The 27,785-nt window shown below is 48.0% G+C and overlaps 1 protein-coding gene across 1 annotated transcript in view; it reads right to left on the bottom strand.

Moving 5' to 3' along the window:
- Nucleotides 1-27,785, bottom strand: part of MDGA2 (MAM domain containing glycosylphosphatidylinositol anchor 2) — a 353,191-nt gene that overhangs the window by 125,818 nt on the left and 199,588 nt on the right. Inside the window, exons 4-5 of the mRNA XM_060269123.2 lie at nt 21,098-21,294; nt 10,634-10,766 (exon numbers count right to left, since the gene is read on the bottom strand). Coding sequence (XP_060125106.1) covers nt 10,634-10,766; nt 21,098-21,294 — 330 coding nt within the window. The remainder of the gene's footprint in view (nt 1-10,633; nt 10,767-21,097; nt 21,295-27,785) is intronic.

Raw genomic sequence — 27,785 nt, 5'->3', positions numbered from 1 at the left:
GGTGGCAACATGAGAATGGGCCTTTTCTATGCTCTCCCCAGGGAGGTTCACCTGGAGCCTTCATTATACACCTTTGGGCACCAGGTAAAAATGGTCCTTTTCAAGCAGGCCTTGGGTTGATTGACACCTGATGCCCTTTTAAATGTGTTTGGGGGGATTATTGGTTTGTTGTTGTTCTTATGTTTTGTATGTATTTTGTGCTTTTGATAGGGTAATTTTATGTTGTGAACCCCCTGAGAATAATAATAATAATAATAATAATAATAATAATAATAATAATATACAGTGGTACCCTGGTTTTCGAGCGTCTCGGAAGCCGAACATTTCTGTTTTCTTATGCCGAAAACCTGGAAGTACTGTATTTTTCCGTGTATAACATGCCCTCCTATATAAGACGACCCCTATTTTGGGGGACATCAAATTTAGAATATGGGAGGAGGTTGTCCAGAGTTGTGGAGATTTTCTTTGGGGGTTGGAGAGTGCCAGGAAGCACTCACTTGCCTAACCGCCAATGCCAATTGCATGCCTCACTGAAGCCACTTGCTCAGTTGCCGCAGCAGCAGCCAATCGTCAGCAAGTCTTGCCGCAGCCACCAATCACCTGCCCAATCGCCACGGACAATCTCCTGCTCACAGCTGTCACCAATCGCCCGTCCCCCCTGTGCACTCTCCGTGTATAAGACGACCACATTAAAAAAAAAACAGTCTTATGCATGGAAAAATACGGTAATTGCTTCTGTTTTCTAACACGCACTGGAAGTTGAACAGCTTCTGCTGTGTTTCCCCCAATTTTCTCAATTGAAGTTGCAGGATACCCTTTGTGCCTCAGTTTTCAAATGTTTCGGAAGCTGAATGGTCTTCCGGAACGGATGACGTTCCAGAACCGAGGTACCACTGTACCAGGAATGCTTACAGCATTCCTGTAAGGTTGGGCTCCTTTGGAAGGTGGCGAACTCTCCTTCCTTGGAGATTTTCTAGGTTGGATGGCCATCTGTCAAGGATTCTTTAGCCACGATTCCTGCATTGCAGGGGGTTGGACTAGATGACCCTGGGGATCCCCCTCCAACTCTATCAGTCTATGATTCTAGGTTGCTCGACTCTAGGGACCTTTGCTCTGCTGCAGCAGGGAAGCTCTGAGGCTCCCGGCTCCCATCCTCAGCCCTGAATCTGACTTTCAGAGGACGGGCGCGATGAAGCCAAGGCGTCGGGGAACCAGCCGCTTTGTAAAACGGCGGCATATTGCAGCCGATGACACTCTGTGGTGTCTCCTGATCCCCAAGCGAAAGGCTGGGTCTTTTATTAATGCCGGCGGTAATTGTCTCAGACTCCAAGGCGGCTGAGAGGGCAAGGGGCCATTGCGCCTCCAGCGCACGGCGCCCAGCGAGAAGCACATCAGGCAAAGTCTGCCAGCCACTATGCACAGACCCTGCCCAGAGCTTTGAGACTATACCGAGGCAGAGCTGACAGGGTTACTGAGCATCAATCAAAAGCAGAGGGGATGGGGCATGGCAGCAGCTTTATAGGAACAAATCTTTCTGGTCCATGCTACTGTGTAGAGAGGCAGCGTGGTATAGTGGTTGGGGCAGGGGTGAGCAAACTTTTTCAGCAGGGGGCCGGTCCACTGTCCCTCGGACCTTGTGGGGGGCCGGACTATATTTTGAAGGGGGAAAAAATAAACCAATTCCTATGCCCCACAAATAACCCAGAGATGCGTTTTAAATAAAAGGACACATTCTACTCATGTAGAAACATGCTGATTCCCGGACCGTCCGCAGGCCGGATTGAGAAGGCGATTGGGCCAGATCCAGCCCCCGAGCCTTAGTTTGCCTACCCATGGGTTAGGGTGTCAGGCTAGGACCTGGGAGAGACCCTGGCACCATCGGGGGGGGAGGGCTAGGGGCCTGGGCACCCACAAAATGTTGGTTGTGGGTACCTGGCCTTCTCCCACTGCTGCCACCCACTGTCTTACCTGCCAGACCCTCCCAAGGCTGCAACGGGCCCCGTCCGACTCCCTGTGGCCATGGCGGCTCCCATGGCGCCTTCCCTTGCCGTGTGATGTGATGCGCATGCTCAGGGCACCCACAAAATGGGGCACAACCTGGCGCGCCTGATGGCCACCAGCTTGGATGGCTTTAGAAGAGGATTAGACAATTTTTTATGGAGGAGGAGAGGTCTCTCGGTGGCTGCCAGCCTTGAAAACCACAGGATGGGAGAGTTGCCATGGGAATAGGATACTGGAATAAATAGGCCATGGACCTGATCTGTTGTTCCAGAAATGGGCTGTGCCCACTGGACCCCTTCTTGCCACTGCCAACCATCCCTCTTTCCCTTATTGCTTGTTGGCCATTGGTAATTTGCTCTTTCAAGCCTCCGCCTCGGAGCTGATGCCTCCCCATTTTATCACTCCGTTCTGCTTATTAGAGGGGCTGTTTTCCTTATCGGGGGATTACAGGCATCCTCGGAGCCAAGCAAGTTGTTGTTCTGCCTACTAAAGGAATAATTTATATATTGCAACGGCACACAGAGACATGCATACACTCCTCAACCCAGATAATTCCTTAATATGTTGACATTGAAAAGAATTTCTCTCTCTCCCTCCCTCGCTCCCTTTCTCTCTCTCTCAAAAAAAGCATTAGACAAAACAGGCCGACACTTAATGGCGAGATTAAGAATCGAGGCAAACTTTTCAGCCTGGACCTTAGGAGAGAAGATAAAAGGGCAGCTTATGACATGATTTCATTACACATCACCACACCACTAAGGCAGGAAGATTGCAAGGGGATCATCCGTCCTTAAGCAACCCATCAGCGTCTAACATCCGCATTGTGCTCCTCATCACGAGGGCCGCTGCAATCTCAGTCGAGAGGTGGGCTTAATCCACCCGCCATGCCTTTGCAAAATGAGCATGAAGTCATCGCTGGAGCAGCAGCTGAGCATCACAGGGCTGGCTGGCAGGGGCCAGGAAGGCCACCAACCCTGCCCAACCGGTCCTGAAAGACCTACTTTGGCTCCCAGTACGTTTCCGAGCACAATTCAAAGTGTTGGTGTTGAGCTTTAAAGCCCTAAACGGCCTCGGTCCAGTATACCTGAAGGAGCGTCTCCACCCCAGTTGTTCTGCCCGAACACTGAGGTGCAGCGCAGAGGGCCTTCTGGCGGTTCCCTCGCTACGAGAAGCCAAGTTACAGGGAACCAGGCAGAGGGCCTTCTCGGTAGTGGCACCCGCCCTGTGGAACGCCCTCCCACCAGAGGTCAAAGAGAACAACAATTACCAGACCTTTAGAAGGCATCTTAAGGCAGCCCTGTTTAGGGAAGCTTTTAATGTTTGATGGATTTCTGTATTTTAATATTTTGTTGGAAGCCGCCCAGAGTGTCTGGGGGAACCCAGCCAGATGGGCGGGGTATAAATAAATTATTATTATTATTATTATTATTATTATTATTATTATTATTATTTGGACCTTGCTGCTCATCGGAAGCCCTTCTGCCTCCAACCAAGAGGAAGAGCATAGCCTGTGTAGCATAGTGGTCAAAGCGTTGGACTAGAACAGGGGTCGGCAACCTAAGGCCCATGGGCCACAAGCAGCCCATGGGGGGTCGTTTAACCGGCCCATGAGCCGCCACCCCCAAACCGAGCCGCCCGCTCGGCGAGTCCCCGTGCACGGTGCTAAAACGGCGCAGTGTGGCGCGGGGACTCGCTTCCGTGGTGCTGGAAATCACGTCTACGCAGATGCAGGGACTGGAAAACAAGTCTACGCAGACGCTGGAAATAGCGGGCGGGCGCACTCGCTCACACATGTGCGCAATCCAGCCCACATCTCCACTGGAGTGAACCAGCGCAGGCGAGGTAAACCTTGCCGACCCCTGGACTGGAACGTGGGGGAACCAGGGTTCAAATCCTCACTCAGTGTGTGAGCTTGGGCCAGTCCCTGCCTCTCAGCCTAACCTACCTCACAGGGTTGTTGTGGGGATGAAATGAGGAGTGCAAGAACCGTGTTCACCACCTCAAGCTCCTTGGAGAAAAGGATAGGATAGAAATGCTATTATTATTATTATTATTATTATTATTATTATTATTATTATTATCATCTTATTATTATGATGGTGATGACGACGACGACGATGATGCATAGAGAGTAAGGAGAGGTGTAGGACCTCTGGTGGGGGACATGTCATGCTCCTTCGGGGGTAGTTTGTCCACCTTTGGTCCCCATGTTGCACTCAGCTCTCACCTGTGGCTCCTAGAAGCTGTTCACATGCAGGAGCAGCCACAATCCTGTGAAGCCGCTTTGACTGGCTGGCTGAACCAGGTGAGGGGAGTCGATGGATCTCAAACCCTCAGCAAGTTAGGGACTTCCCCTGCATGCAAAGACAGGCTGCGGCGGACTGAGTGGATGAGACCCAAAGTGGGTCCAACTGTCAAGGAGGAGTTTTCTGCACCTGCTGTATAGGGAAACATCAACCTGAGAAGGGAGCCCATCTAGGAGGAGGAAAACTCCACCCTAAACCTCTGCTGCCTTGTGAGATATCTTCAGGAGGAGAAAAGGCTCAGGATAAACCCCACACAAATCCAGAGTGGAGTCCCCAAGATTGTGGCATGGCGCCTCGCATGCCTCCTTATGACAACTCTTGCGCCTAAGCTGGTGCCAAACGTCTGGCTCTCCTTTCTTGTGGACTACATCAGCGAGGCTGGGTCTTGTCGTCTGGGCAGCTCAGGACCTCCAGACACACTGCCCAGGCTTGCACCTCAGGGAGGTCACCCCAGCACGGCTCACACAGCAGTTGGACTTCACCCCCAGAGGCGAGCTCCATTGTCTCCCAAGACAGATAGATGCCAACAACATGATGATTTATTGTGGCTCCTCAGGAGGTCTGTGGAGCTGTTCTGCACACTAGAGGAATCAGGCCTTTGGTGCCATGGCACCCACCCCGAGAACAGTGGCCCAACCAGATGCCTGTGGGAAACCAGCACACAGGAGTCAAGCACAGGAGCCCTCTCCCCTTCTGTGGTTTCCAGCAACTGGTATTCAGAAGCATCACCGCATCCTACTGTGGAGGCAGAACACCGCCATCCTGGCTAAGAGCCATCGATAGCCCTCTCCTCCTCCATGAATTTGTCTAATCCTCTTTTAATGCCATCTCAGTGTTAGGAGTGTCCTACTCTCATGTAGGACCCTGGTAGAGACACATGCCTGACTGGCATGTTCTCTCCCTCCTGGTCGATCGTTCGGGAGCTTCGAAAGCTTTCTCCAACCCGAACATCACAGCGACTGATGCCTTGGAGACATCAGCACACTTAGGGATCCGCAGAGTATTCTCAGTTTGCGTAACAGAACTCAGCAACTCTGCATTTGGCTAATCTGTGTTTATTTACATATAATGCACTCGGAGCATTCTGACTTAGCTCCTTCCTCTTTCTCATCAGACAGCAAAAAAGAGAAAGAACAAAGGACAATAATCCCATTTCACGGAATACAGTGGTAACAAAACATCCTGTCTCCGTCATTTCCCACACTGTGGAATGAAAACATATACCGTCATGTGGTAGACAACAATCCCATGACTGCAGACACGGGGAATGAATCTCCAACACTCAGTTGGCAGCCATCACGGCCTCCTGTGGGAGGTAGTTCCACCGCTTAACTATGCACCGAGTGAAGAACTGCTTTCTTTAATCCATCCCGAATTTTCCAATGTTCAGCTTCATTGGCTGTCCAAGAGTCCCGGTGGTCCTTGAGAGAGAAAGGAGTCTGCCTCTGAGAGCATCCTTTTCACCACCAAGCACGATGACTCAGGTGATATACAGTCAAGCCCCACAGATAAAATCAAGCGGCCGGTGAATTAGGTGGGTTTAAGTGCACCCAATTACACTTCTGTGTAATGCTGTAAACCTCCATTACGTCTGATGCCTTCCTGATGAACACATGTGGAGCTGAGGCATCAGCTTAATTGTTTGCTTCTGATTAAGGCAGACGATCCGTCGATTAGGAACCCAGCCAGCTGATGGCCATGTTGCATTGGGAAAACTGGCTTTCAGAAGACACAAAGAAGCAGGGGCAATGGAAGGCTCTCTGGCACCTGGTGCGTGGTGTCAAGGGGCAGGACGAACTGCCCACAGGGGTGGGGCAAACCGCTCAGCAGCGCATGCGCAGCGCTGCTATGTATGGTGCATGTGTTGCGCTGCTATGTACGGTACATGCGTGTTGTGCCACGCATGCGCTGTTTGGATGGCGGGATCCTCTGCTCGCGGCTGCAGCAGGGCAGGGCAAACCACCTGGGAGCACATGCGCAGCACTGCTGCGTACCTTCTTGTCACCCCCCCCCCAGAGATGACACCAGGGGTGGCCTGCCCCTGCCCCCTTCCTCCACCACTGGAAAGAAGATGCCCATTGGCCTGATCCTGCAGGCTTTACTTATATTCTGGTCATTGGGCTAAGGACCTCTAAGTTCTGCCCCACTCTCTCAATTTCTGATTTTCAAATGCTGGTGACTAGTGGGTTTTTTCCCATGGGTAAAATGTCCAAAGGACATTTCCAGTTTTCCGAATTCCATAAAGCATGGAGGGAAGTGATACCAGCAGGAAATGGATGCTGGAATAAAATTAATTCCACCAACATCACCAGTGAATGGTGTGGATTTTACATTATTCGACCATCAGCTGCTTTCTGGGAGGCGATTGTCATTATCGCTTTGTGATATTAAACAGATACTGAAGAGGCATTTTTTTTCAGAGCTGACTCCCCAAAACAGCCATAAACCTCTGAGCCTGAGAATGTCTGGTGTTGGGTCCAGGCCCACAAACAGAGTCATGCCACCTTTGTCAATAGTCTGAGCAAAGCGTTCAGACACTCCTTCCTTAATGAATGTTTTCCCTGCCGAAGCTGCATATATTCTCTTGACAAGAATGGCAAAAGTGTTTTCTGTCACACAGCAGCTCAAATGCCTCAGGTGTGGTGAGGGTTTAAGGGTGCCTGAATCTTCCAGCTCCAGTTTCTCCTTTTTCTGATCTAAACTTCAGTTCCACATTGCTTTGCAATTTTTTAAAAAAAGTTCCCCTGAAAATTCATCAGGCTTTTAGCGTGCATTCCTCTTCACGGACACATTAGTATGCAAGTTTGCCTAATGCACACACAGCCTTGCAAAGCAATTTCCTCTAATACAGTGCATTCTTGTACGTTATTTTCAGTAATATGGGCATTTAGATGCACAATTTACTCCCAATATCGGCATTTTTATACACATTACTTGGCTGGAGAACTACAGTGATGCACACTGAGGCACAAAAAGAGAAAAAAGTCCTTCTTCACACGGCAGCGCATATTTAAAACTATGGAACTTGCTCCCCTAGGAGGCAGCAATGGCCGCCAACTTGGATGGCTTTAAAAGGGGATTGGACCGTTTTTGAAAATGAGCAGGTGTCTGCACCCGCTTTTGTTCCTGTTCCATTCCTTGTTTCTGCCACCTGCTGCACCCCACCTGTTGAAAAATGGTAAGATTAATTTCAATTCTCCTTCCCCCTCCCCCTTAGTGGTTACCACTGAGCAGGAGCGAGCATGGATACACCAGCTTTAATCAGGAGCGCACAATGCACTCATGTTCTTTAGCTACTTCTAAGGGGGACGGGGAGGGAACCAAATGGAAAGCGGCAGCAAACTGTGCATGCCCAGAAGACCTCCGAACAAATCATGCCCATCAGGAGCAGATTGCTCAGGCAACGGTGCCATTCCCACCCAATTTGATCACCGGGAAGCGGGATGCTCAGGGGCAAATTCTAACGGGGAGAACATTGATTGGCAGATCTGGTTTTCCCTACAGGAGGGACTGAAAGCAAAAGCTCGATTCAAGTTTGGTAGAATGCCAAAAGGCAGGCGAAAGTGCCATCAACTGCCTAGTTCTTTCTTTAAAAAAGAAGGAGAGGGTTACGTAATGTGAAGTACAGTGGTGCCTCGCTAGACGAATTTAATTCGTTCTGTGAGTCAATTCGTTTTGCGAAAAATTCGTCATGCAAATCCCATAGGAATGCATTTATTTATTTATTTATTTTGCCCATAGGTAAAGGTAAAGGTAATGGGACCCCTGACCATTAGGTCCAGTCGTGACCGACTCTGGGGTTGCGCGCTCATCTCGCATTATTGGCCGAGGGAGCCGGCGTATAGCTTCCAGGTCATGTGGCCAGCATGACAAAGCCGCTTCTGGCAAACCAGAGCAGCACATGGAAACGCCGTTTACCTTCCCGCTGTAGCGGTTCCTATTTATCTACTTGCATTTTGGCGTGCTTTCGAACTGCTAGGTTGGCAGGAGCTGGGACCGAGCAACGGGAGCTCACCCCGTCACAGGGATTCGAACCGCCGAGCTTCTGATCAGCAAGCCCTCTAGGCTCAGTGGTTTAACCACAGCGCCACCTGGGTCCCTGTCAATTTTGCCCATAGGAACGCATTAATTGAATTCCAATGCATTCCCATGGCAAACCGCGATTCGCTAGATGAATTTTTCACAAAACGAATTCGTCTTGCAAGGCAACCTCCGATCGCAAAACCCATTCGTCTAGCAGAAAACTAGTCTAGCAGGGCATTTGTCTAGCAAGGCACACTGTACTACTGTACATTGTCCAAGAGTTTCCATTGATATTATTCATCCTGGAGTCTCCTGTCCTCCAAATGTTTTGACATTTCCTGCAAAATTGCATCCCACCAAACATCAGCTCAAAATGAGTAGCTCCTCTTTACTTGGAACGAGGAAGGGGTTTGTGGGAGGGGGGGCATTGCAGAGGAAGGCAGAGGCATGTTTGGCTGCTGATCCACCAATAGCCTCTGGCAGCCCATCTCTCCCAAGGAAAGCATTTTGCATAAATTAATCCAGGCTGGATCCAGGCAAACAGCCCAAAGGATTGGGGGGGTTGCGCGGAGGCACCAATCGGAATATCCAAAGTCTCCGTGTGGTCTCAACCCCGCTTCCCCGCCACACCCCAGAGATGCCCTGTGTACTAGGGCAGGGGTTCCCAACAAAATTTTCTCAAGGACCCCTCATCGAGCCGCTATTGTGACAAGGACCCCCATTAATTCCTAATCCTAAAATTAAAAAGTGAGAGCCAAATTAAGAGTCTTTTTATATTTTATATTTATACGTTTTTTACAGTTACAACAGAGTACTCCATCAGTATACAGTTAGTTTTAATTTTCAGTTCTTAATGAGATGAACCACTTTTTAACCAACGGTCCATTTTTAACTACGCGAACTGTAGCTTCCGCGAAAAACAACGCTTTGTTTACAAACACTACTGTTTTGCAAAGAGGCAGCGCGCGCCAGGGAGGAGGGAGGGGAATGGAGAATACAGGGTACCTGCGCCGTAGAGCACAAATGAAGCCGACGCGCGCAAAGCATCTTGGGGAGGTGAGTGTTAGTAGAATGCGCACGCTGCCTCTTTGCAAAACAGTAGTGTTTGTAAAGCGCCACCTAAGGGCATACAGCAGAACTACTGCCTCTATCTAATTCTAGTTTTGCGCTAGACTCTGCTCGTGCAGGAAGCGGCCAAAACAAAAAATCTGTTATCATACGAAATATATTTAATATATTTTTTTATTCTAATAGCATCTTGCGGACCCCTCTGGCATAGCTCGCGGACCCCTGGGGGTCCCCGGACCACCTGTTGGGAACCACTGTACTAGGGCATCAAATGGGGCTGGCCGGCAGCTCCCGTCCATATGGAATCTGAAGAACGGTTAACAACAGGAGGGAAGAGGATGCAAGGAGGAGGATAGGAATCAAAGCATATTTCCACATAAAAATAAAAATCCAGCTCCCCCCCCCCCGGTACATAAAGCTCTGGAGAAGAGAGAATTATTCAGCAAAATCCATTGAGAAGGGCTGTAGCTAGTTAGAGCATCTCAGGTTGAGCCCCCAATGGCATCTCAAGGTAGGGCTGGGATTGTCCCTCAGCTCCAACTCCGCAGTGCAGACCAGCCTTTCTTAACCTTCGATCTCTGTATGTCATTGGACTACAACTCCCATCATCCCTGACCACTGGTCCCGCTCGCTAGGCATGATAGGAGTTTCCCACCGACCCCAATGAAAATGGGATGTTGAACGACGGGCCACTGACTTGATCCATACTCGAATCCCAATAATTACACTTCTAAGGAAGCTGACAACAACCACAAATATTGCAGCCGCAACTTCATCAAATCCCAGTCTTTAGTTATCATACACCATGTACAGTGAGACTTTGCGTCGTATTGTGATAAACGTACGAATCATTGCATGTAAATACAGTCGTACCATGGAAGTTGAACAGAATCCATTCTGGAAGTCTGTTCAACTTCTGAAATGTTCGGAAACCAAGGAAGCTCCTGCAGCCAATTGGAAGCCGCGTTGGATGTTTGGGTTCCTAAGAACATTCATAAACTGGAACACTCACTTCAAAAGTCAAAATGTTCAACTTGCAAGGCGTTCGGGAACCAAGGTACGACTGTAAATCTGTATGGGAGCACCTATGCGCAGTATGGAAACATGGTGGGTGGAAATGGGTCGGTAGCACTAATCACTGAACCCCCACCCCCACCCCCCCAAAAATGAGCAGGCTTGGTGAGAAGTCTCCTACTGACCGACAACAGCAATGAGAACAGGGGATGGTGAAATACCTGTTTTGTTGGAAAGCCGGAAGGACACCATTTTGTCGGAGATGTTGCAGACGTTCCTGACCGAAGCAATGCAGCTGTAATTGGCATAATCCTGCGGCCGGAGGTTCTTGAGCTTCAGGATCTTGGTTTCACCCTGTTGGCAGCAGGAGAAACAATTGTGAGTGTGCAGGGAGGGAGGGATCATTACTCCCATTTGCAAAGAGATATCCAGGATAAGGAAGTTCATCGTTGTGAAAAAGTCTAGGTAACGGCAATCCAAATGCTCAAGGGAGTGAAATGACTCCCCTAGGAGGAAAGCTTGCAGCGTTTGGGACTCTTTGGCTTGCAGAAAAGGTGAGGAAGAGACAACCTGATAGGAGGGTATTAAATAATGCCTGGCATGGAGGAAGTGGATAGGGATCATTTTGATAAGAGTCTTCTGGATCAGGCCAATGGCCCATCTAGTCCAGCATCGTGCTCTCACAGTGGCCAACCACATGTCCCCATGAGAAACCAGCAAACAGCATTCGAGCTCAAAAGCACCTCCTGTGGTTGACATCAACTTGGATTCAGAAGCATGTAGGGGCAAGGCATAGCCATCCTGGCCTGTAACCGTTGACAGCCCTCTCCTGCTCCACAAATTTGTCTAATCCTCTTTGAAATAAATCCAAGTTGCTGGCCAACTTCTCTGTCCTGAACCTTCCAACTTTCAGTTTCATTGGATGCCTATGAGTTCCAGTCTTATTGGGGGGGTGGTGGACAGATGAAAAGGAAGCACTTCTTCATGCAGCAAATGAAGAACTATGGAACTCCCTCCCACAGGAGGCAGAGATGGCCATCAACCTCTTATGGCTTTCAAAGAGGATTAGACAAATTTGTGGAGGAGAGCGGGATGGCTCCTAGGCAGGATGACTGTGTCCTGCCACCGATTGGGGGCAGAAATGCTTCGGAGTCCTGGTTGCTGGAGGTACAGCATGGGCGTAGGCAGGGGGGCAGGAGGAGGCAATTGCCCCCCCTTAGAAGCAAAAGGCTGAGGGGCGCAGGCGCGGCAGCCCCAGGCTCCCGCTCCCAGCGTGAAGCTCCAGAGGCGCGCAGGGAGCGTAAGCGGAGGAGCGCTAAGCAGGAGTGGGGAGCATACGCAGAGGAGGCAGCCACAGGCTCGTGTTCCCCGCGCGCCTCTGGAGCTTCGCGCCGGCAGCAGGAGCCTGGGGCCGCCTCCTCGGAAGACCAGGGAGGCGCGGAGGAGGCAGCCACAAGCTCACGTTCCCCGCGCACCTCTGGGGCTTTGCGCCAGGAGCGGGAGCCTGGGGCCGCCTCCTCGGAAGACCGGGGAGGCGAGAAGGAGGCAGCCACAGGCTCGCGTTCCCCGCGCACCTCTGGGGCTTCATGCTGGGAGCGGGAGCCTGGGGCCGCCTCCTCGGAAGACCGGGGAGGCGCAGGCAACGTAGCCCCGCCCACATTCCCACTGTGGCCCCTCCCACCCCTTGTCCCCGCCTAATTTTTATCCTGGGTACGCCCCTGAGGTACAGAGAGTGCTTTTGTTGCCCTCAGGTACCACAGTTCAAGAAGGATACTGACAAGCTGGAACGTGTCCAGAGGAGGGCAACCAAAATGGTCAAAGGCCTGGAAACGATGCCTTATGAGGAACGGCTTAGGGAGCTGGGTATGTTTAGCCTGGTGAAGAGAAGGTTAAGGGGTGATATGATAGCCATGTTCAAATATATTAAAGGATGTCATATGGAGGAGGGAGAAAGATTGTTTTCTGCTGCTCCAGAGAAGCGGACATGGAGCAATGGATTCAAACTACAAGAAAGAAGATTCCACCTAAACATTAGGAAGAACTTCCTGACAGTAAGAGCTGTTCGGCAGTGGAATTTGCTGCCAAGGAGTGTGGTGGAGTCTCCTTTTTTGGAGGTCTTTAAACAGAGGCTTGACAGGCATATGTCAAGAATGCTTTGATGGCGTTTCCTGCTCGGCAGGGGGTTCGACTGGATGGCCCTTGTGGTCTCTTCCAACTCTATGCTTCTATGATTCTAGGTCCTGCTCATTGGCTTCCCAAAAGATGGACCACTGGCCTGATCCAGCTGAGGGTCTTCTTATGTTCTTTGTAGGAGGAATATGTGTTGTGGAATAAACACCACCTCAATTAAGTGTAAACATGACATCCCCCCTCCCTTGTACCCCACCCATGATAATTTTACTGATTCCCCCCCTCTCTCCTTTGATAATTTTCAAATACAATTTCTTTCCTCATTAACTGATGGAGAACAGTTTTGCAGGGAATCACCAGAGTTGTTATTTCGTACGGCAGTGGTATGAGCTGGCCAATGTTTGGCTTGGAACGTAACTACTGGATTTTGTAATTCTTGGAATACAATAGCAAAAAAAGGAGAAAGAAACAAGTTGAAAGTCTCTTTGGAATTGCTGAGATAAAATATGCCCAGAAATGTGCATATTTTTTGGGGAGAAAACCTGTTCCAAAATCCGTATGAAGTTGTATAGTTTCATGCGGATTTTCAGGCACTAATTCGGTAACAAGTTGGAGCAGAGTTACGAATGGACATGTGCAAGGATGCCACAGACTGAAAGGAGACCACATTGCCCATCTCTACCAATAAAGCATTTCACCCGTTAAGCTTATGAAAATATCAAGCAGAGGGGGCAAAGCACAGCCCACACCCAAAAAAACAGGTTCTACCTCCCAAACAGAGTGGGATCCATTCCATGAAAATTTCAAACATTTGTCAAAAGAATTTTTCTCAGCCAATTTGTGTAATTAGACTTATTATGCCTAATGACTTAATTAGCGTAAACACAGCAAATGTAATCTCATAATTGGGCTCTGCAATTACAATATGTAATGATGATGAAAATTGCTTTTTTTGGGGGGTGGGGGCGAGGTCCCCCCTCCTGCCTGCAAACATGATGTCTGGCCATGCCTCCTCGTAAGGAGGAGTTACGTTCAGTTCAGACCAAATTCATTGGTTTAAGGCATAGGCCGCTTCTAAGTGTATCTCTGATTCAAATTGCATATAGCGAATGATACCAATGTTTTGCAACTGCTAGCGGAGTACGGCTTTCGAAACAATTTCACTTAGATTGAAAACCCTGAACTTATTCTCCAAAAATTTAATCATTACAGACAACCAGTGGTATGAGGAATAAAGATCCACGTGGAGTTTGTCAAAAGTCAATTTCTTTTGTTCTCTTTTCTTTTCTTTTCTCTTTTATTTCTCCTTTTTTGGTGTTGTTTTTTTTGTCATCGTGGTCCCCCTTTTTGGGAGAATATGTTTTGTATTTTTGGTTACAAATTAGGTTATTATGTTTAAAAGGTAAAGGGACCCCTGACCATTAGGTCCAGTCGTGACCGACTCTGGGGTTGCGCGCTCATCTCGCAGTATTGGCCGAGGGAGCCGGCGTATAGCTTCCAGGTCATGTGGCCAGCATGACAAAGCCGCTTCTGGCAAACCAGAGTAGCACATGGAAACGCCGTTTACCTTCCCGCTGTAGCGGTTCCTATTTATCTACTTGCATTTTGACGTGCTTTCGAACTGCTAGGTTTACATCCTTGTAATTTTGTTTTTGCATTTTCTTCTGTTTTGCATTTTTTGGTTTGTTTTATTCAATGCTTGTTTGTGTGATGTATAAGTATGAATAATAATAACAAAAATTTAAAAAGAAAAAAGAAAGAAAATCCTGAATTTATCTGTGTGAGAGCCAGTGGGGTGTAGTGTTTAGAGTGTCGTACTAAGAGCTGGGAGACACGGTTTCAAATCTCTATCCCTCCCTGAAGCTCATTCGGCCAATCCCTGCCCCTCAGCCTAACCTACCTCACAGGGTTGTTGTGGGAATTAACTGAGGAGGGGGAGAACTTAGTTGATCTCTAAGGTGCTACTGGACTACACACACACACACACACACACACACACACTGCATCAGACCAACACGGCTACCTACCTGAATCTAGAACAATAATACATAAGTATCAGGTCCTGTATGGCTTACAGGAGTGATAGCAGTCCAGTTTATTCCAAAAGGATCTGGGACCTTTGCAAAGGGTGAACCTATAGATCAACTCTCTCTAGTCCAATATTGCCTACACTGGCTTGCAGCAGCCCTGGAAAGTCGGCATCCAAGCAGCCTTTTCCACAATCCTCTTTAAAAAGAACAACAACTGAAGCTTTGCATGTTGTACATGGAAATCATGCAAAAACCCCCCCCCCAAAAAAAGCTTCAGACCACCACCACCCCAACATCAGGGTAGATTTGTGGGGAACACTGGCGATTCTTAAACTTTTAATTACATTTTGTCCTTTTTATAAACATCTTTCCAATCTCGCCCTCACCCAGGGAGAGATACACTAATTCAAGCCGACCTCTGATAAATATAGAAAAGGTTAGCGATAAGCCTTCAGTTATCAAGGCGGCAACTTGATTTGTTCATTAAATTCAAAGCAGAGAGCGAATTCCCAGGCAGGAGCCTAAAAAGCTCAGCGCTATTCCAAAATGGAATCTAATTTAATGTGACATATCATATAACCCGGTAAGAACTTATCTAATAAAGGAGATAATAATAAACATTTCCGTATCGCAGCATTATTAGGTGAGGAATCCCAGCTCGCAAGGAGCCCTTCACTTTTAATTAAATGCTCAAAAGAGCAGCCCGTCAGCCTGTTTGTGTCCGTTCCCCCAATAATAATTAATAAATTAATAAATTGAAAATTACCCACGCGGCATGAAGATGAAATCCAGCGCCTGAGATCGCTTTTGACAGGGCAATCTCCCCACCGGATTACGGGACCTTGTCAATTTCTTTGGGGGGGGGGTAGGAAACGGTTCTTATCAATTCACCTCGACATTTGGGCAGCTAATGCTTTAACATTACGGATGCCTTCGTTGCATTTATATCCCAACCTTTTCCTCCAAGAAGGCAAACGCAGTTCTTCCAGTCTCATTTAATTACACAACAACCCTGCAAAGTGGGTTAGGCTGAGAAAGGCAGTGAATGATCCTTAAGGGAAGGTTTTTTAAATGTTTAATGCTGTATTGTGTTTTTAATATTCAGTTGGAAACCCAGCCACATGGAATCATAGAATCGTAGAGTTGGAAGAGACCACAAGGGCCATCCAGTCCAACCCCCTGCCAAGCAGGAAACACCACCAAAGCATTCCTGACATATGCCTGTCAAGCCTCTGCTTAAAGACCTCCAAAGAAGGAGACTCCACCACACTCCTTGGCAGCAAATTCCACTGCCGAACAGCTCTTACTGTCAGGAAGTTCTTCCTAATGTTTAGGTGAAATCTTCTTTCTTGTAGTTTGAATCCATTGCTCCGTGTCCGCTTCTCTGGAGCAGCAGAAAACCACCTTTCTCCCTCCTCTATATGACATCCTTTTATATATTTGAACATGGCTATCATATCACCCCTTAACCTTCTCTTCTCCAGGCTAAACATACCCAGCTCCCTAAGCCGTTCCTCATAAGGCATCATTTCCAGGCCTTTGACCATTTTGGTTGCCCTCTTCTGGACACGTTCCAGCTTGTCAGTATCCTTCTTGAACTGTGGTGCCCAGAACCACATGGGTGGGATATAAATAAATTATTATTATTATTATTATTATTATTATTATTATTATTATTATTATTATGTCCCACCCAATGACAGCTTCATAGCCGAGTGGGATTTGAACCCTGGTCCCTCCCAGTTCCTAGTTCGACACTCTAACCACTGTAACACACCATCATTGCAAGAAGGAAACAACTCTGGTAAATTAAGGTGCGGAAAGGAAGGAGTGGACTTTTGTGCAAAAATACCTTGCGCTCAACTCGCTTCTCGTACAGAAAACCTATGCTCAGATTTTGATTTCTATTCTCCCTCCCACCCCATTTCTTAAATATACATAGCACCCCTTCTCTCGGGACGGTTCGCAGCATAAAAATGCAGAATGAAAACACACAAAATCCATGCCAAAAACAAGAACAACAAGACTAAAACAAACCCATAACCCCGCCTCCCACAAGTAAGCTTATTTTAAATTAACGTATTTTAAATAAACATATTTAAAAGGACACAGAATGTTGACGAGGAAGGTTTTTCAATGGCACCTAAAGATGTCTAACGAAGTCGCCAGTCGAACCTCTCTGTGGAGAGCATTCCATGGGGTGCCTTCTTCAGACATGGCACCCGGGGCGCCCCCCCGCCCGCCCCCGTTGCGACGCCACTGCCTCAGAGGACGATCTCAAGGTCTGGGTAGGTTCATAAGGGGAGAGGCGGTCCTTGAGGTATTTGTCGTCCTCAATGGCACATTTTCCCACCACACTCAAAAATCTGCCCGTCTTTTGCACCATGCTCTGGTTGGTAGATCTTGGGGTTTTACTACTAAAATTTAAAATAAAGAATATCTGACTAGCCTTGACGTCTCTGCATTCTGGGTGTAAAGTATCTCGTGTGCTTGTTCTGTTGAAAATTATTGGTGCTACTGTTGCTCTTAAGTTTTATTTTGTACAGATACAGTGGTACCTTGGGTTACGAACTTAATTCGTTCCGGAGGTCTGTTCTTAACCCGAAACTGTTCTTAACCTGAGGTGCACTTACACCAATGGGGCCTCCCGCTGTTGCCACGCTGCTGCCGCACAATTTCCATTCTCATCCTGGGGTACTACTTCCGGGTTTAGCAGAGTTTGTAACTCAAAGTACTTGTAACTCGAAGCGTTTGTAGCCCGAGGTACCACTGTATTTTAAAGTGCATTTTTGAGAGCCGCTGCAGTCTAGTGGTCAGAATTTTTGGCCAGGACCTGGGAGTGCAGGGTTCAAATCTCCGCTTGGCCATGAAGCTCACTGGGTGTGGCCTCTCAGGGATTAAATAAGGGGGGAAAGAACCATGTATGTCATCTTGAACTCCTTGGAGAAAAAGGAGATATAAATGGAATGAACAAAAAATTGTCCACAGCAGTAGACTATCCACAATTCAGTTCCAGCAAGGAGCCTCTCCTGAGCAGGCGCCCTATCCTGCAAAGCATTGCGGGGGATCCCATCCCGGGAATAATAATAATAATAATAATAATAATAATAATAATAATAATAATATATTTATACCCCGCCCATCTGGCCGGGTTCCCCCAGCCATTCTGGGCATCTTCCAACAAAATATTAAAATACAGAAATCCATCAAACATTAAAAGCTTCCCTAAACAGGGCTGCCTTAAGATGCCTTCTAAAGGTCTGGTAATTGTTGTTCTCTTTGACCTCTGGTGGGAGGGCATTCCACACGGTGGGTGCCACTACCGAGAAGGCCCTCTGCCTGGTTCCCTGCAACTTAGCTTCTCGCAATGAGGGAACCGCCAGAAGGCCCTCAGCGCTGGACCTCAGTGTCCAGGCAGAACGATGGGGGAGGAGACGCTCCTTCAGGTATACTGGATCAAGGCCATTTAGGGCTTTAAAGGTCAACACCAACACTTTGAACTGTGCTCGGAAACGTACTGGGAGCCAATGTAGGTCTTTCAGGACCGGTGTTATGTGGTCTCGGTGGCCACTCCCAGTCACCAGTCTAGCTGCTGCATTCTGGGTTAGTTGTAGTTTCCGGGTCACCTTCAAAGGTAGCCCCACGTAGAGCACATTGCAGTAGTCCAAGCGAGAGATAACCAGAGCATGCACCACTCTGGCGAGACAGTCTGCGGGCAGGAAGGCTCTCAGCCTGCGTACCAGATGGAGCTGGTAGACGCTGCCCTGGACACAGAATTGACCTGCGCCTCCATGGACAGCTGTGAGTCCAAAATGACTCCCAGGCTGCGCACCTGGTCCTTCAGGGGCACAGTTACCCCATTCAGGACCAGGGAGTCCTCCACACCTGCCCGCCTCCTGTCCCCCACAAACAGTACTTCTGTCTTGTCAGGATTCAACCTTAATTGAATCTGCAACTTCCTAAAATGTTCCTAAGGAAGGGAGTCCAATCCCACGGTGTTGAACCTGGCCCAATCCCTCCGCCTCCTTGAGGTCCCAGCACTGCCTCTTCCTCAGCAAGGCTTTGCCAGCGATTCTGAGCAATATAAAGCTGTCAAGTGCAATAAAGGATGAAAGCGATGGGCCTTTCCGAGCCATTAGTTGGAAATTATCTATGAAAGTTGAAAGTTGTTCTGCGCCGGGTTTGCTGATTGTACACTCAGCATCTCATTTGTTGCCTCTCGTTTCTCGCTCCTCGATCGCCAGGAGCCGTGGCTCCGCCAAGGGGGGATGGGATCTGGAGCTGAGCACGATGCTCGCATTCGGAAGGCAGCTCCTGCGCTGTAGGATCTGGCCCGAGAGAGACTCATGGAAGCATAGAATTGTAAGGGGTCCCCCCAGGGCCATCTAGTCCAATCGGCTCCAATGCAGGAATCCCAGGTGCAGATGTTGCATCTGCAGCTGTCGCCAGATGATAGAAAGATAGAATCAAAGAATTGTAGAGTTGGAAGGGGCCCCCAAGGGCCATCTAGTCCAACCCTGTCCACTGCAGGAATCACAGCTCAAGAATCCCTGGCAGACATCCAAACTCCATTGAAAAACCTCCAGCAGAAGGAAGTCCACTGAGTAGGAAGTAGGATGTCTGTGTAAATTAAAGACTCTTCTGGTAACGAGCCAAGAACAAAGGTCAGCCTGGGCCTGGCTCCTAGGGAGACGGTTTGAAAATGTAGTGAGAACCATGTCCTGTTCACATAAAGAGCAGAATAATAAAATCCTAGGGTTGGGACCAAGGGCACAACCTCCAGATAAATGATCCTTGACAGATGGCCATCTGTCCTCTGCTTCAAAACCTCCAAGGAAGGAGAGTCCCGGGGGAGTCCGTTCCACTGCCAAACAGCTCTTCCTTGTGTTGAGTTGGAACCTCCTTCCTTGTCATTCCAATCCGTTGTTTAGGGTCCTCCCCTTTGGAGCAGCAGAAAACAAGCTTGCTCCCTCTTCCACGGGACAGTCCTTCAGATACCGTGGAACCTCGGTTTACGAACACCTCGGTTTACGAATTTTCGGTTTACGAACGATTGTAACCCGGAAGTAAGTAAACCAAGGTTTCGGAGGCCTACGGAGGCCTCCGCGAAGGCATCGGGCGCTCCGGTGCCTTCGCGGAGGCCGGTCCTTCGCTCCGATACCTCCCAGAGGTCGGGCCTTTGCTCCGGGCCTCCGCAAAGGTATTGTGATTGTGGAAGAGGACCCTGAACCCCCATCCAAACAAGGACTATCATCAGCCCAGGTAAGAAATAAATGTTTATTTTTTCCCCACCTAAAATACTGTCTGATTTATTTTATAGCACAGTACATTGATTATTGCCTTCATTTTATGGATCAATGGCCTCATTAGACAGTAAAATTCGTGTTAAATTGCTGTTTTAGGGGGTGTTTTTCATCGTCTGGAACGGATTAATCCACTTTCCATTACTTTCAATGGGAAAGTTCGCTTCAGGTTAAGTACGCTTCAGTTTAAGTACAGACTTCCGGAACCAATTGTGGTTGTAAACCAAGGTACCACTGTAGTTGAAGACGGCTGGTGTCCTCTCCTCTTCTCCAGGATAAACGTATACAACTCCCTCATCCATTCCTTCTCAGGCTTGCTTTCCAGACTCCTAATCATATGGACCTTGGCTGGTTTCCTGAGCTCTGTTTCAGATCATGTTCTGGAGCTAAACTGATTCTCTGCATTGAACCTGGCTTGCTGAGACCAGGCTGCACCTCGAACCCCAGTCTTTTGCGTACATTTTTGGGTGAAAGGTTTTTACAACCTTGGACCGAGACCCTTGCCCCCGAGGTCACCCCATGAAGCATGACAGGGTATTACCGTGGGAAAGAGAAGATGTGACCCCCCCACTCACTTTTTGTCAGAATTGCGCGGCCCCCAAGCACTTTCACAGTATAGGATGCACCACTCAGACCCCCAAAGGTTGTCCACCCTGGCCCTAGAGGACACACCCTGGCAGATCGTACCTGGCCAGATGTTCTCTAGGACAGGGGTTGGCAAGGTTTACCTCGCCTGGGCCGGTTCATTCTAGCGGAGATCCCTCTGTGGGCCAGAACGCGCATGGCCACAATACCCGGCGTCTGCGTCTGCACAGACACGATTTCCGGCATCTGAGCATGCACAGGCCCGATTTCTGGCACCATCGAAGCGAGTCCCCATGCCGCGCTGTTTCAGTTTAGCGCAGCACGTGGGGACTCGCCAAGCGGGCGGTTCGGTTCGGGGGTGGCTCGTGGGCCGGTTAAATGACCCCCGTGGGCCGCTTGTGGCCCATGGGCCTTAGGTTGCCGACCCCTGCTGTAGGATCAGCCTTTACAAGATTAAAACATGGCATTCAGTGGAACCCAGAAACATACCGGCCACCAGTGCAGCTATTTTGTCACCGGTCTGCCTTGCTTTCGCCTCAACCCACATGCCCATTTGAAAGGCGTTTCTGCAAAAATTGAAATGACACTGATAAGAGTAGTAAGTAAGAAAAAAATATGACTGTACCTTGATTCCTACCTGGGTAAAGAAGGGCTCGTAAATTTCAACCCCTTTGTCGGATCCTTGGAGCAACACCTCCTGCCCTCGCCGCCAGCTGTACCGGACGGGTGGGTTGGAATTGGCCACGCACCTGAGGAACACTGTCCGCTCATAGTAAAACTGTTCCTTGGCTTCCCCTATGCTCTGGTGGACGGTCACAATGGGGTCGTCCAGATCTGGAAAGGGAAGGAGGAGGAAGCAGGAGGTTAACAGAGGCATAGGGCTCCCTTGTTTCAATAATAATAATAATAATAATAATAATAATAATAATAATAATAATGATGATTTATTTATACCCCGCCCATCTGGCTGGGTTTCCCCAGCCACTCTGGGCGGCTTCCAACAAGAGATTAAAAATACATTAAGACATCAGTCTTCCACAAAAGCTGCTGCTTGCCTTCTATCACTGTGCCATACAGAGCGTGCTCATGTACGGTTTATGTGTGTGGTACGGAAGCTGTACTTCCCAGGACAGAGCAGGGCTGTGTAGAATTATTAAAACAGCAGAGAGCATTATTGGCTGCTCACTTACCACCTTAGAACAAATTTAAACCACCAGGTGCCATAGAAAAGCACTAGATATATCAAGAGATCCAACACACCCTGGTCACCATTTCTTTCAGCTCCTGCCATCGGGACGGAGATATAGAACAATGCAGGCAAGAACGAGCCGTCTCAGGAACAGTTTCTTCTCTAGAGCAATTTGGCCTTAAATGGAAAGCCTGGACTTTGAAGTCATCTTATTTTACTTGTTATTTTGTATTATATTTACTGTTTTTAATTAGGTTTTTGTAATTTTGGATTATGCGGAATGCTTTATCTGAGTGGATGTAGCAACCGAGTAATTTCGTTGTTCCCGCAAGGGGACAATGACAATAAAGATATCTTATCTTATCTTATCTTATCTTATCTTATCTTATCATCTATCTTATCTTATCTTATCTATCTTATCTTAAAAGCTTCCCTAAAAAAGGGCTGCCTTGAGATGCCTTCTGAAGGTCTGGTAATTGTTGTTCTCTTTGACCTCTGGTGGGAGGGCATTCCACAGGATGGGTGCCACTACCGAGAAGGCCCTCTGCCTGGTTCCCTGTAACTTGGCTTCTCGCAGTGAGGGAACCGCCAGAAGGCCCTCGGAGCTGGACCTCAGTGTCTGGGCAGAACGATGGGGGTGGAGACGCTCCTTCAGGTATACAGGACCGAGGCCGTTTCGGGCTTTAAAGGTCAGCACCAACACTTTGAACTGTGCTCGGAAACATCATGGGAGCCAATGAAGGTCTTTCAAGACCGGTGTTATGTGGTCTTGGCGGCCACTCCGAGTCACCAGTCTAGCTGCCGCATTCTGGATTAGTTGTAGTTTCTGGGTCACCTTCAAAGGTAGCCCCACATAGAGCACATTGCATTAGTCCAAGCGGGAGATAACTAAAACATGCACCACTCTGGCGAGAGAGTCTGCGGGCAGGTAGGGTCTCAGCCTGCGTACCAGATGGAGCTGATAGACAGCTGCCCTGGACACAGAATTGACCTGCGCCTCCATGGACAGCTGTGAGTCCAAGATGACTTCTAAACAGGGTTATAGCATGTGTCCTCCATAGATGATTCGGGTTGCATCTTAAGTTGAATCTACCGCATTGAGCCTTTCCAAACAATGGGGGAAACACAACACAACCATCTTTCGAATTTTGCACTTTTGCAATGCACTTCTTGAACCAAGCAATGCTACCGAAATGCATTCATTAGAGGAAATAAAAATGAATATGATTGTGAAAGCAACATAGGAGAATGCGTTATATAAGGGATAATTGCTTGCAAAAAGATATGTACAAAACTGCATACAAATCCATGTGCATATTAGGAGAAATTTACTCCCAAATGCTGATAAATTTCCGTGATGATTCCTGCAGAAGTCTGGAGAATTGAATTTAAGATTTGGGGGAGGGGGTGAGAAATCAAGAAATCTGAACCTGGTAGAACCTTATTTTTCGTTTATTTATTAACTTTGTTTGCCACGCTTCACCTGAAGTTCTGAGGGCAGTTCACAACAGAAAAATGCAAAAGGAGAATACAAAATACATAACAAATTGTAGTTTGAAGAAGCTCCTGAGAATTCCATTGGAGAAACACTTGCAGGGTTTCAGCTCCAGGGCTTCCTTGGGCGAGGAAATGTCTGTTCAGCAAACTCAAAGCTGTGTCTCTCTGCCTGGTCACCAAGGTGCAAGACTTACTCCTAAGTAATCATATACAGGATCAAGCTGCAAACCTGAGCACAGTGATGCCCAGGGCGATGAGCTTCATAGCCTTTCCGTGCCTTTGGATTCTGTAGCTTTTGCCGGGAGGGTAATCTAAAGCCTGCTTCCAGCAAATGTCCCTACAGAGGGTTATAACTCTCTCCCGGCTGTAGCAATTAAGATCCAATTCGGGGACCGAAAATATAGTTCAGCGGCCTCATTAATTTCCAGGCTACCTTTTGGAGTCGAGTTTCCCTTGGCCTCTCTGCAGACAGGCCAGCCTTCTTATTGCAATGCCACTTTTAATATCCATCCAAGGATATTGTATCACCGTCAAAAGAGGACTTGGCGAAATATTATTATGCCCCCCCCCCTGTGTTTAATTAGGCATAGGAGGCAGGGTTGGACCCAGGGCTGGATTTAGGTTTGATGAGACCCTAAGTTACCAAAGGTAATGGGGCCATAGCTGCCAAGTACCCCGTTTTCCCCAGGAAACCCCCGTTTTTTCTTACCTTTCCCCGGCGGTCCCCCGTATCACTTCGTCTCCCGTTATTCTCCCTTATATTCTCCTGCCAGCGGCCATTTTTTCTGATTTGCCCATCTATGGGCACCGAAAATGGCCGGCTCCGGCTTCGAAGGTCGCATCTATGCATGTCCGGAAGTGCCTACACGCAACTTCCGGTGTCGGCGGTGGCCATTTTCGGTGCCCATAGATGGGCAGAGCAACACCAGAAGTTGCATCTACGCACTTCCGGACATGCGTAGACATGACTTTCAAAGCCGGCGCCGGCCAATTTCGGTGCCCATAGATGGGCAAAGCGACACCGGCTGCCAGTCCCGGATTCTGCAGTCCGGGACTTGGCAGGTATGAATGGGGCCCTTTATATGTCCAGCTGTCCCTTGTCAACAACAAATGGTCACTGTTTTTTGTATGCTATATGGTAATTTATGGACCTCATATGTATCTAAAGCCATCTGCACTTAACAAAATATGTATTTTATCAAAGTTCTTGTTGAATTACATCCAGTTCCCCCCCCCTTTAACTTTTTGGGGGCCTCCCAAGAGAGTGGGGCCCTAAGCTATAGCTTGTTTAGCTTCTACTGTAGGTAAATCCAGCACTGGTTGGAAAACTGTTGGGAATAGGGGATCTTATTTTTAAAAATGGCTGCCTCTTGTGTGTGCTTGACACACTAGGGACATAAGGATATGAGAAGAGCCTGCTGGATCAGGCCAGTTACCTCTCTAGTTCAGGCCAGTTACCTCTCTAGTTCAGGATCTTGTTCTCACAGCAACCAACCAGGTGCCCATGGGAAACCCACAAGCAGAATTCAAGCGCAAGACCAACGCTCTCCTCCTGCGGTTTCCAACAACTGGGATTCAGAAGCATGGCAATGGAGGCACAGTCCAGCCGTTGTGGCTGGTAGCCACCGATAGTCATCTCCTCCATGAATTTATCCAGTCCTCTTATAAAGTCATCTACATCGGTGGCCGTCACTTCTTCCTGTGGCAGGGAGTTCCGCGGTTTAACTCTGAAAAAGAACTTTTATTTTAGCGATCCTGGACCTTCCATAATTCGGCTTCCTTGGATGCCCATGAGTTTTAGCATTACAAGAGGGGAAGGAAAACTTTTCTCTCCGCACTTTCATAGAAGGGTAGAGTTGGGGGGGACCCCAAGAGCCATCTAGTCCAGCCCCCTTGCAATGCAGGAATATCAGCATCCATGACAGACGGCCATCCATCCTCTGCTTAAAAACCTCCAAGGAAGGTTTTTAAACTTTATCCCAGTTTAAAACTGGGGCAATTCTCTCTCGTTTCAAAGTGGGGAACCCTTCTTCCACGGTAACTAGTTTTGAATCAGGAGCATCCTTGCAGTGAGTGATCATTACCGGAGGCTGAAGGACAATAAGTGATTGGCAGGTGTTTGGGGTGTGTGTTTTTGCTTTTAATGAGCCTTTGCCTCGCCTCATATAACCAATGGCAGGCCAGCCCCGGGGGACTTTAAATCAGGAAGGCCTGCTACAATGGGTATCTTTGCAATGCTCATTTAATTAAAGTGTGGTTAATTTTTTAACAGAGCTACATCCATTATTAGTCACGCATGTTAGCAGTAAGATTTTTCTTTCTGGAAACACATCCCTGAAACCTACTTTCCCCCCTCCCACAAAGGCTGGTTGGCACTGCAATTAGCTCAATAAAACATATTAATTAGTTCCTTTTTTCCAAATGGAGACAAAATGCAAATGAGCTCTCCAGCCCATTAATTTGTAACTTAAAAAAAAACAAAAACTACTGTGAGCTTGTTCTGGTGCAGTTTGCTTCTGCTGGACTTCAAGCAAGCTGAAGCTCTAGTCCAATATATAGGCTCCATGTGTAGCTTTGTGCAATTGGTTATCTGAAATATCAAAAAAAAAAAACCCATTTCTAAATCAGAGATGATAAAAAAGATAATAATGGATTCTCATTAAAAACAGTCAGTAGCTTGTAATTCTCATTTGTTTACAGGTGATGTGTTGATTTTTTTAAAAAAAAATCAGTTCTACTTTCCTCATGGTAGCTCAGCAGAGCTATATCATAGAATTGCAGAGTTGAAATGTGCAAAGTCCTACTTCAGATCTCCTGGAACAGGTGCTCTTTGCAGGAGCAGAATGGAAAGAGACCAGCATTGAAGGGTGAATCTTTCAAATTCAGATTCTTTTGGTTCCTCCTTTTTCTGGTTGTAAGTTCAGTTCTTCATATTTCCAGGTAAATTAGCATTTTTTGAATCCCCTTAAAAATGCATCAGCATTAGAGTGTGAATTTGTCCCAAAATGCACATTTTTTGCTTAGCATTGCGCAAATTTAAGGCATTTTTGTACATTTGCTTCACTGACACCTGCATTTGACAGTACTGCATTGACAGTAAGAGCTGTTCAGCAGTGGAATTTGCTACCAAGGAGTGTGGTGGAGTCTCCTTCTTTGGAGGTCTTTAAGCAGAGGCTTGACAGCCATCTGTCAGGAATGCTTTGATGGTGTTTCCTGTTTGGCAGGGGGTTGGACTGGATGGCCCTTGTGGTCTCTTCCAACTCTATGATTTATTTTATTTTTTGCAGGCAATTCACTGCACAGTTTGGAGAAGTGAACATTGCAAAGGATGCACAAGCAGTTGCAAGAGGGCTGATTGCTGGATAAATGCTAAACCACCTATTCCCCTTCAGAGACTGGGCTCGGTTTGCAATCAGCAGTTCCTGCTACCTCCCTCGCTGCAGCAAGGTAGCACAAATCTCAGGAGTTGTTCTCCCCATGATGAGGGAACATGTAAGATAATAATATGGGCATTTCAGGAAAATGCTTCTCTGTGCTTGGAGGGTGAACAAGGGAGAGGGAGAGGGAGAGGGAGAGGGAGAGGGAGAGGGAGAGGGAGAGGGGGGAGAGAGAGAGAGAGAGAGAGAGAGAGAGAGAGAGAGAGAGACTCATTTTAATCTCTGTATTACAACCCTTTCTTTATTTGTTATGGTGGTAATTGGTTCTCTAAGGAGCAGGAGGCAAGGAGCCAGAGATGTTGCGGATCATTTTGAATCAAGATGCCAGCGGCTGCTCTCTTCCCCTGCCTCTGCTCTGCCTCCAACATCATCCAGGACCCGCAGTCTGAAGACCTGGGGTGGAAGAGAGTTCCTTTGTCCTCCCAGATCTAGACTCTGCACTGTGCTTAAGAACTTTCCTTATCTGTTTACAGTGGCATAGCGTAGGGCAGGGGTCCACAAGGGTCCACATTGATGCCGAAATCCAGCATCGCCTGAGCTCTGCGAGTGCGGCTTTCTCCCGATTGAAGTGCAGAGTGTTTGAGGACTGGGACATTCACAGGGAAGCCAAAGTGCTTGTTTACAAAACTATTGTACTACCAACCTTACTGTATGCTTGCGAAACATGGACAACTTATAAACGCCATCTTCAACTCCTTGAAAGATTCCATCAACGGTGTCTACGAAAATTTTTACACATCACTTGGGAAGACAGGCAAACTAATACCAGTGTACTGAAAGAAGCAAAGATCACCAGTGTTGAAGCAATGATTCTTCAACATCAACTTCGTTGGACTGGTCATGTTGTGCGGATGCCTGATGGTCGTCTTCCAAAGCAACTACTCTATTCCGAACTTAAAAATGGGAAGCGTAGTGTTTGTGGTCAACAAAAGAGGTTTAAAGACTCTCTCAAGGCAAATCTTTAAAAGTGTAGCATAAGTGCTGATAACTGGGAAACACTGGCCTGCAAGCGCTCCAGTTGGAGAAAGGCCTTTACCAAAGGTGTCATGGGGTTTGAAGACACTCGAACTCAGGACGCATGCTACACAGAACTGGTTTGGAGTGCAGTTTCCCAGGCGCTCCCCGCTTCCTCTGGTGGAGAGCACTGCCACCACAGACACCGGTGGGTGTTGCTCCCAAGGCGCCTCCGAGCCCCTGCCACC

The sequence above is a fragment of the Zootoca vivipara genome, chromosome 1 (genome assembly GCF_965207765.1).
Source record: "Zootoca vivipara chromosome 1, rZooViv2.hap1.1, whole genome shotgun sequence".
Lineage (NCBI taxonomy): Eukaryota > Metazoa > Chordata > Lepidosauria > Squamata > Lacertidae > Zootoca > Zootoca vivipara.
The sequence above is the reverse complement of the archived record's forward strand: the minus strand, read 5'-3'. Positions and strand labels throughout refer to the sequence as shown.